The following is a 9,563-nucleotide window of genomic DNA, read 5'->3' on the forward strand; positions in this document are numbered from 1 at the left end:
TTGGGCATGTAGCCCGTTTCCATTCTTGTTTGTTTCCTGTAAATTTCTCATACTTTTTTGATTTACCAGCGCATCGTACGGAGTGGAGCGGGTTGTCATAACTAGGAACGGGTGTACCCTCGGAGATAGTACTCCTACCCCAGTTCCCTGAGGCCTAGCCGACACTTAGCCAGTCCCGGAATACACGGACGGACTAGACTCGTTCGGAGCGGTGAAGATTCCGATCTCTAACACTCACTGCGTACTTCCTGATCAAGGCCCGAAGTGGCTGGCTCCTGATCTACTGCTGTAACTTACACCTCAGCAGAGCAAGCTCACATCAGCCGTGGCCTGTGTCATCGGAAACTACGACACAGGTTCCGGACACTCCCAGTGGGTTACAACAGAGAACGATCTTCTTCTTGCTAGGTCAGTTAGTGTGACCAACCCATTTAGAGGAGTTTTGTCCACGGGGGTGTATTTTATTTAGCTCCTACCCTCTGTACCTTGTCAACTAAGAGACTCAGTGTCATCCAAGGACAGCGAGCGTTCTCCCATCCGCTCGGGGAGACGCGCCCGGTAGCAGTATCTCTTCTGCCCCGAGTGTGTGTGTGTTTGTGTGTGTGTGTGTGTGTGTGTGTGTGTGTGTGTGTGTGTGTGTGTGTGTGTGTGTGTGTGTGTGTGTAAGTATGTAAACCTCTTATAACGTTTGAACGGTTAAACCGATTTTATCACGGTTGGTGCCATTCGAAAGTGCTTGGCCAAACTTAGATTTTGAATACAATTTGGACTGATTCGGACAGATGGATTTCGAAAAATCTAAAAAAAACTGTAAAAAAAATTTTTTTCAAAAGTGGTTTTTTGGAATAACCTTTAAACGGCTTGATCAATAAACTCCAAAAATTAATCAGCTCTTAACATCAAAAAACCACGTCGATTGCCGCTAATCCGATCAAAATCGGTTGATTCGTTCGAGAGATATCGTGCAGGAAAGAAAACCTAAAAAAGTGTTTTTTCGGAATTACTCCGAAATTTCTGTTTTGACCAATCAAAACTTAGAAATTATTTATGAAGCTTAAAAAACTTCGTAAAATGCCACCAACTGCGTACAAATCAGTTCATTCATTCAAAAGTTATTGCGGTCTGAAAATTCAAAAAATAGTGTTCTATGAAACTTTTATCAGAATTTTGAGCTCAAAGAGCTCAAAAGCATCGAAAAGGTATCTTTTTGAGCTTGGAAAGCTCAAAACAACACATAGATTGTATTTTGGAGCTCGAAGGGCTCAAAAATTTCGTACATGCAATTTTAAGCGCCCAGGTATTAATAAAATTAGCGGGAAGTTGCAGGGATGGTCTTTAGGGTCAACCGTTTTCATAATTTTTTTTTTCAAATTTCTAATGCTTACCCGGCTTTTATAATATTGCAAATCGGTTTGATGGAGCTTATGGGGAATTTCACGCTCTTCAAAATAGCATCAAAGTTATTTTGTGTAACCCACACTGGTTCACCGGTAGGAGTCGTCAAAGTACAGTGTAACAATACTTTTCCCCAAAATTTAACTAAATTCGACCGATGGCGGAGATATCGGTTGGGTAGGGTATTTTACGCTCGCCTTTTTAAATATATAATAAATCAACCCGGAAACCCCTCAGGCTGGGTTAGTGCACATTTGGACGCCAGGTAATTTTTATGAAAAATTACCAAAAAATAATAACAATTCCAGAGGCCGAGCCGGACGATCAATCAACGATTCGAGTTAATGCCGATGAAAAGCGCAGGTCGCAGTACAATTAAAATAAAATTAGGGTAAAATACTGAGTAAGAAACAATAAGTAATTAAATCTATGTAATATTCCGAAAGATCCTGCTAAAATAAAGGACGGATGACAGGGAAGTAATCCGGGAAGTAACTTACATAAAATAAATCATTAATGAATCAGAAAATATTAACAAAAATAAATTATTTATTTATAAACGGTGTTACTTAAAACTAAATCTGCTTTCCAAATAACAGAGTAAATCCTTTATGGGAAGTGTCTATAGACACCAGACACGGGAATCCCGAAGACATAAAATTACAGACACGGAAAAGTTACAGAAACGGATAAATTAAAAAAAATCCCGTTTATATAATTAGAAACACGTTAACAATTTGACACTAAAAACCCGGCTGTTCGTTTAATGCACACGGATTAACTTAAAAAAACAGTATTTATACACAGACGGAGTTACAATCCATGTAAACCAAATGACACACAAAAAACACGGTGTCTCTTAAACATACGGACGGACACTTATAAACGAAATGACAAACTAATAACACGAGAATTCATTAAATACACGTAAAGTCGTAAGGAAACGGTATTTTTACACACACGGAAAAAATTAATAAAAAAACGGAAAGACACACTAAAAACACGGTGATTGTTTAAATACACGTGAAGTCTTTAGTGAATAGTATTTTTACACACACGGAGAAAAGTTATAAAGGAGCGGAAAACACACGCTGAAAACACGGTAATTCTTTAAATACACGGAAAGTCTTAAAGAAACGATATTTCTTTTACCCACGAGAAAAATCATAAATAAACGGAATGGCACACTAAAAACACGGTGATTCATTAAATACACGGAAAGTCTTAAAGAAGCGGTATTTTTATACAAACGGAAAAAATTATAAATAAAGGCAATGGCACACTAAAAATACGGTGACTTATTAAATACACGGAAAGTCTTAAAGAAGCGGTATTTTTATACAAACGGAAAAAATTATAAATAAAGTCAATGGCACACTAAAAACACGGTGATTCATTAAATACATGGAAAGTCTTAAAGAAACGATATTTCTTTTACCCACGAGAAAAATCATAAATAAACGGAATGGCACACTAAAAACACGGTGATTCATTAAATACACGGAAAGTCTTAAAGAAACGATATTTCTTTTACCCACGAGAAAAATCATAAATAAACGGAATGGTACACTAAAAACACGGTGACTTATTAAATACACGGAAAATCTTAAAGAAGCGGTATTTTTATACAAACGGAAAAAAATTATAAATAAAGTCAATGGCACACTAAAAACACGGTGATTCATTAAATACACGGAAAGTCTTAAAGAAACGATATTTCTTTTACCCACGAGAAAAATCATAAATAAACGGAATGGTACACTAAAAACACGGTGACTTATTAAATACACGGAAAATCTTACAGAAGCGGTATTTTTATATAAAAGGAAGAAATTATAAATAAAGTCAATGGCACACTAAAAACACGGTGATTCATTAAATACACGGAAAGTCTTAAAGAAACGATATTTCTTTTACCCACGAGAAAAATCATAAATAAACGGAATGGCACACTAAAAACATGGTGATTTATTAAATACACGGAAAGTCTTGAAGAAGCGGTATTTTTATACACACGGATAAAATTATAAATAAAGGCAATGGCACACTAAAAATACGGTGACTTATTAAATACACGGAAAGTCTTAAAGAAGCGGTATTTTTATACAAACGGAAAAAATTATAAATAAAGTCAATGGCACACTAAAAACACGGTGATTCATTAAATACACGTAAAGTATTAAAACATGCGGTATTCTCACACATACGTAAATGGTTATTCATCAACCGAATGACACACTGAAAAAACGGTGTCGTGTTAAATACGTGGAATCTCTGTAGATAACTCTTTATAGAAGATGTACAAATGCCTGTATAAAATCTGTACACGGAAAGAAAATTATGGGAACTATTCCTATACCATTATGGGAATGGTTCCCATAATGCTATTGGAATAATTCCTATTCTATTATAGGAACTATTCCTATATCGTTATGGGAACTAATCCCATAATATTATGGGAACCATTCCTATAATATTATAGGAATGGTTCCCATAATGCTATAGGAATCATTCCTATAGGATTATGGGAATGGTTCCCATAATTTATGAGAACCATTCCCATAATAGTATAGGAATGGTTCCCACAATATATAGGTTCAAATCTTACGCAGAAAAAACAAATTGGGGCTACCACATGATACATTCCTGTGGAAGATTCATGTGGCAGCCTATAATGGTTAAAAAAACTATAATAATAATTAAATAACAATTTATATTTTTAAGAGAATAAGAACAATTTTGTCTCCTGGTCACATGATGGAATCGATTTTTTAGTGAAATTAAGTGTCATTGTAAAGGACATGACTTGAATTCGTCCCTTTTCAAGGTTTCATATCATTCTCGTCAATAGTCAATTTATGATGATAGATATTTAGGTTGCATTCGAAAATGCTCTATCTCTAGATCCATAATTAAGAAATGACCTTGTATCTTGTGAGTAACATCGGGATGAGCTTATATCTTCAAAAATGTCAATAGTTTACCAGATACAAGGTTATTTCTTCATTATGTATCTAGACACAGAGTATTTTCGAATGCAGCCTAAATTCTTATTATAATAAATTGATTATTGGTGAGAATGTTATGAAACCTTGAAAAGGCACAACTCCAAGCAAAAACTCATTTTATCACATAAATATACTGGCCACAAAATTTTCCTTATTCTCTTAACAATATAGATTATTATTATTGAATAATTACAGAAAGAGCGAAAAAGCGGGGATCAGGTTTAGGGTTGGATATCTCAATTAAAACGCGTAATTTATTATCAAAAATAACACTAGTAATTTATTTACATTAATTACACTCAATATTTAATATTTTTAATAGCGGATTGTTAAGATAAAAGCGGATTTGTAAATTACAGCGTGGTTTGCAAAAGCGAAGCCGGTTGACACGTGGTTGAACACTTTGCCGGCACTGAAAAAGCGGTGAAATAAATGCACTGTTAACACAATTTACCTATAACAAATTAAAGCGAATTATTAGCGGTTAATTTAAGCAGTTTAAATTATAAAATTAGCGAAATGCGATTTATTAACAAAAAGCGAAAGTAAAGAAATACTAATGGCGACTTGATGCAGCGAAAGCGTAGAAGCGAAAGATAATAACAATAGTCCGTCTTCTTCCTCGTTGAGTTGGGGAAGAAGGCTATTGCGCATGTCTAGTGGGAGCGATCAGCCAATAAAGCGGTCGATTCATGACGTGATCGAGAGGCTGATTTTCCATTGGCGGTTCGATTTTGCGGGAACTAGCGGTGGACAGGTGCGTCTCTTGAATTTGGGAGTCCCCCAGGAGCGAGTTAATCGCTACTGGGCCTTGTTCACCGAACATTCTCCCCCGGGTTGGCGGCTGCGTCGACAAGATCATCTTCTTCATGCGTTAGCGGCAGGACACAGAGCTTTGTAATTGGACGTACCAGCTCTGTGTTAACTGTCTTAACAGTTACTACGCGGATTTGTCCATCTTCACCTGGATGGACAGCAATTACTTTGGCTAATGGCCACTTGGTTGGCGGGAGATCCTCAGTGGTGATCAGTACTACTGAACCCACCTTGATCTGGTTGCGTCGATGATGCCACTTTGAAATGGCCTGGTAGCGGTGGATGCAGTCCTGGTAGTAGCGTTTCCAGAAATGTTGAACCATTTGCTGGACTTGTTCCCAGTGCGAGAGCCGAGCAGGTTGTAAATCTGTCAGCGATGGCTCTGGGATAGCGGTCAGTGACTGTCCAATTAAGAAGTGACCTGGAGTCAGTACAGCAAGGTCAGCAGGATCTTCATTCAGCGGTGTGAGCGGTCTGGAATTCAATATGGCTTCAATTTGAGCCAGTAGCGTTGAATATTGGTCAAGCGTCAACAGCGAGTCTCCGATTGTTCTTCGAAGGTGAAATTTGATAGATTTCACAGCGGCTTCCCATTTTCCTCCAAAATGTGGAGCTCCAGGCGGATTGAATTTCCAGTTCGTGCCATCTTGAGCGATCAAGGTTGATAATTCTCGTAATGTGCGGGATCCTGTAGCGAATAGTCGTTTCAGCTCTTTATCTGCTCCTACAAAATTGGTTCCACAGTCTGAATATAGCGTGTGGCAGATACCTCGGCGACTAGTGAAGCGGCGATAAGCGGCGATGAAAGTGGCAGCGGTGTAGTCAGTTACTAGCTCTAAGTGTACAGCTGAACTGAACATGCATACAAAGACTGCAATCCAGCCTTTGTATGTTTTTGCTCCACGTCCTTAAACGTTTTCAGCGTGATAGGTCCAGCGTAGTCGAGTCCTGTATGCAAGAAGGCTCGAGTTGGCTGTACTCGTGCGGCGGGTAGTTGACCCATCAACTGTTGAGCGCGTTCTCCACGGTGTCTCGTGCAGATAACGCAGCGTAAAATAAATGATCTGACTAGAACACGGCCTCCAATGATCCAGACACTCTTGCGTAAGTCAGCGAGCGTAAGCTGAGTACCTCCGTGAAGCGTTTTGCGGTGCGAGTCATCAATCAAAATTGATGTAAGCGGTGATTGCCGCGGTAGAATCGCTGGATGCCCCTCTTCTGGGTCCAGCAATGCGTTTTTCAAGCGGCCACCGACTCTCAGGACCCCCTGATGGTCGATGAACGGAGTCAGCTTAGTGATGCTGTTATTTTTAGGCAGACCATCACCATCTTGTAGCGTGTGAATCTCTCTAGCGAAGTATTGTCCTTGAGTGAACTTAATCAAGGTCAATTTAGCGCGCTCCAGGTCTGATGGAGTAAGCGGGTAGGCCAGCGAAGATTGTGGAACTCTTTTAAAGCGGTCGATGGCACAATGCCAGATGCTAAGCTTCCGTAGCAGTGGAAACAGCTGCGTGTAATGCGACAGTAATTGTTGGAGCAGGCAATTTTCTGCTTTCCAAGTTACTAGGGTCAGACCTTGGCGTTCTTCTCGATGCGTTGCGTTGTCGGTTGGAGGCTCCAGAGTGGGCCAAGAGGATTCTGGTTCATGAAGCCAAGTTGGTCCATGCCACCAGAGAGCGTGTTGTTTCAGTTTTAGCGTAGGTATACCTCTTGAAGCGCAGTCAGCGGGGTTTTGTTTTCCTGGAATAAATTTCCAGGGACATCTCGAAGCGTTTCTTGGATTTTTCCCACTCTATTGCGGACGAATGTCTTCCAGCGGATTGCTGGACTTTTAATCCATGCGAGAGACACGGCAGAGTCAGTCCAGAGATTGATCCTGACATTTTCAAGCGACTGAACTTCTTTAACATGAAGTATCAGTTCTGTTAGCAACCATGCAGCAGATAATTCCAAGCGTGGAATTGTCATGGTCTTCAGCGGTGCTATTTGCGTTTTTGAACACAAAAGTGAGACCTTTATGTTCCCATCAGCGTCAGTGACTCTCAAATAAACAGCGGCAGCCATAGCGTTTTGCGAAGCGTCTGAGAACCCGTGCAATTCCATAGTTGCTCCAGGTGCTATATTATTCCAGCGTGGAATGCGGATGGATTCGATGTTTCGAAGATCCTCGCGGTATCCAGTCCATTTGTGAATGAGTGATGGTGACAATTGTTCATCCCATGACACTCTATCTAGTCACAGATCTTGCATAAAGATCTTGGCTTTGACGACTATTGGTGCGAGAAGTCCTAGCGGGTCATACAGTTTAGCGATTTCAGACAAAATAGCTCTCTTTGTCTTAGGCGTATCTGGCGGTAGCGTGTACTTGAACTGGAGAGCGTCAGTGTGTGAATTCCAGTACATGCCCAGGACTTTTACTGGTGCATCACTGATTTCTTTAAGCGGTGTATCCAGCTGCTTTTCTGGAGCGACTTCAGCGAGTAACCGTGGGCTATTGCTAGCCCATTTGGCAAGCGGGAAGCAGCCTGCTGCACACAGAGCTTTTGTTTGTACTGCAGCCTTGATAGCGTCTTCTTCGTTGTCTGCTCCACCGTAGATATCATCTACGTAGCGTGTTTTCAACATTGGAGCAACAGCTAGCGGAAAGCGGTGTCCTTCATCCTTTACTAGTTGGATAAGCACACGTACAGCGTCAAAAGGTGCACTAGCGGTTCCGTATGTGACTGTCTTGAGACAGTAAGCGTCTATTAAGTCATTCTCATCTATCCAGAGAATGCACTGAAGCGGCCAATCAAGCGAGTCGACCTCAATCTGTCTGAACATCTTGGTGATGTCAGTAGCGAATAGAATCCTGCTGCAACGGATTCTCAACATCACATCAAAAATGTCAATTTGCGTTTTGGGTCCTGCGTGGAGAATGTCGTTCAATGAAATTTCTGTAGATGTTGCACAGGAACCATTGAACACTGTGCGGAGCTTCGTAGTGGCACTATCAAGCTTCAATACCCCATGGTGAGGCAAGAAATAAGCGTTTGCGGGCAATTCGTTGACTGGTACTCGTACCATGTGTCTTAGTTGAGTGTATTCTGCCATGAATACACGATACATGTCAGAATATTCTCTTTCTCGCGACAAGCGAGTTATTAATCTGCGGAGTGACCCCATAGCTGCGTTGATAGAGTCGCCAAGTTGACTCTCAAGGGCCTTAAGCGGTAATCTCACTACGTAGCGTCCATCAGGCTGTCGATAATGCGTTTGACGAAAGTGAATTTCACATTCGTCTTCTTCAGCGGTGTTGAGCGGTGAATTTCCTGATGGAACTTCTTCCTGTTCCCAAAACTTAGCGATAGCGTCTTGTAATTCAGTATCTACTGACGCATGTAGTGCTGCGTGTGATGTTGAAGCGTGTTTAGCGGTGACAGCCCCATAGACAATCCAACCAAGCGTGGTGGATTGTGCAATAGGAGCATTGCGAGGTCCTCGTTGAATCTCTGCGTTCATGATCTGTGCGGCTGGTGATGCACCTAGAATAATATCTACAGGGCGTGGCTGTAGATACTGCGGGTCAGCGAGCTTGAGATTCTCAAGATGCGGCCATTTCGGATCAGCGATCACGAACGATGGAAGATCTACCGTCAGTGTTGGTAGAATATGCATGCTGACATGCATTGATGCGGTCGTACACAGCGAACGAAGCTCAATTGTGCTCACACCTAGTGAGCTTCCTGCGGAGACATTGCCAATGCCCTTGAGCATGACCATGTCACGCTGTAGCGGTTGTCCAAGCTTCTTGAAGAGCGACTGTCTCATAAATGAGAGCTCTGAACCTTGATCAATCAACACTCTGGCGGTGATTGGATTACCATGATGCGGGCGTACCTGGACTAAGGCGGTAGCTAGCAATACTTGAGCGGAAAGCGGATCTGAAATAATCAACAGTTAATTTCAAGTTGTAAACGGTCTAAAGGGAACGATTAGTTGCCTGTGCGGAAGATGTAGACTGCGGTGAAGCTGGTTTCGTTGGTGCATCCAAAATGGATGGACATGTGGTGACGTTGACCACATTTTCGGCAATCTTGAGCGGTCTTGCAATCTGCGGCGCGGTGCGGAACACGAAAGTTGAAGCACAAATTGCATTTTTCAACTATCTTGTGTAATTCTCCATAGAGAAGTTATTTAAGGCCCGAAGTCGAGTTTTCAGTCTTAATAAACGGAAAGTTCAGCGTACCGGTGTACGAATGACTATCAGGAGCAGCACCCGATGTGCTCTGCGATGCTCCTGACACTCGACCTTTCCTAGCGGTATTACACTTCACTTAACACAGCACAATTTTTAAGCGGAAT

General features: G+C 41.2%; 2 protein-coding genes across 2 annotated transcripts; both read right to left on the minus strand.

The window, feature by feature from the left end:
• Positions 1 to 5,218: 5,218 nt before the first annotated feature.
• On the minus strand, positions 5,219 to 7,322 carry LOC123259012. The gene is made up of 3 exons (XM_044719269.1): positions 6,927 to 7,322; positions 6,134 to 6,726; positions 5,219 to 6,071 (listed from the first exon to the last, which is right to left on the minus strand). The coding sequence occupies exons 1-3, from the start codon at positions 7,320 to 7,322 to the stop codon at positions 5,219 to 5,221; spliced, it is 1,842 nt and encodes a 613-aa protein (XP_044575204.1).
• A 132-nt stretch (positions 7,323 to 7,454) lies between these two features.
• LOC123259013 lies at positions 7,455 to 9,557 on the minus strand. Its single transcript, XM_044719270.1, has 2 exons — positions 9,202 to 9,557; positions 7,455 to 9,142 (listed from the first exon to the last, which is right to left on the minus strand). Exons 1-2 carry the CDS (start codon positions 9,263 to 9,265, stop codon positions 7,455 to 7,457), a joined length of 1,752 nt encoding a protein of 583 aa, XP_044575205.1. The 5' UTR covers positions 9,266 to 9,557.
• Between the last annotated feature and the right edge of the window lie 6 nt (positions 9,558 to 9,563).

This window comes from Cotesia glomerata, linkage group LG2, assembly GCF_020080835.1.
Source record: "Cotesia glomerata isolate CgM1 linkage group LG2, MPM_Cglom_v2.3, whole genome shotgun sequence".
NCBI classification, from domain to species: domain Eukaryota; kingdom Metazoa; phylum Arthropoda; class Insecta; order Hymenoptera; family Braconidae; genus Cotesia; species Cotesia glomerata.

What these genes read in the sequence shown, in the direction of transcription:
- LOC123259012 (XM_044719269.1), bottom strand. Translation starts at nt 7,322, where the DNA reads ATGGAATTGCACGGGTTCTCAGACGCTTCGCAAAACGCTATGGCTGCC. An exon ending in CGCTGACTGCGCTTCAAGAG is followed by an intron (nt 6,727 to 6,926) that starts GTATACCTACGC and finishes CATTACACGCAG; the next exon opens with CTGTTTCCACTGCTACGGAA. An exon ending in GGACCTATCACGCTGAAAAC is followed by an intron (nt 6,072 to 6,133) that starts GTTTAAGGACGT and finishes ATGCATGTTCAG; the next exon opens with TTCAGCTGTACACTTAGAGC.
- LOC123259013 (XM_044719270.1), bottom strand. Translation starts at nt 9,265, where the DNA reads ATGTCCATCCATTTTGGATGCACCAACGAAACCAGCTTCACCGCAGTC. An exon ending in AGTCTACATCTTCCGCACAG is followed by an intron (nt 9,143 to 9,201) that starts GCAACTAATCGT and finishes TGATTATTTCAG; the next exon opens with ATCCGCTTTCCGCTCAAGTA.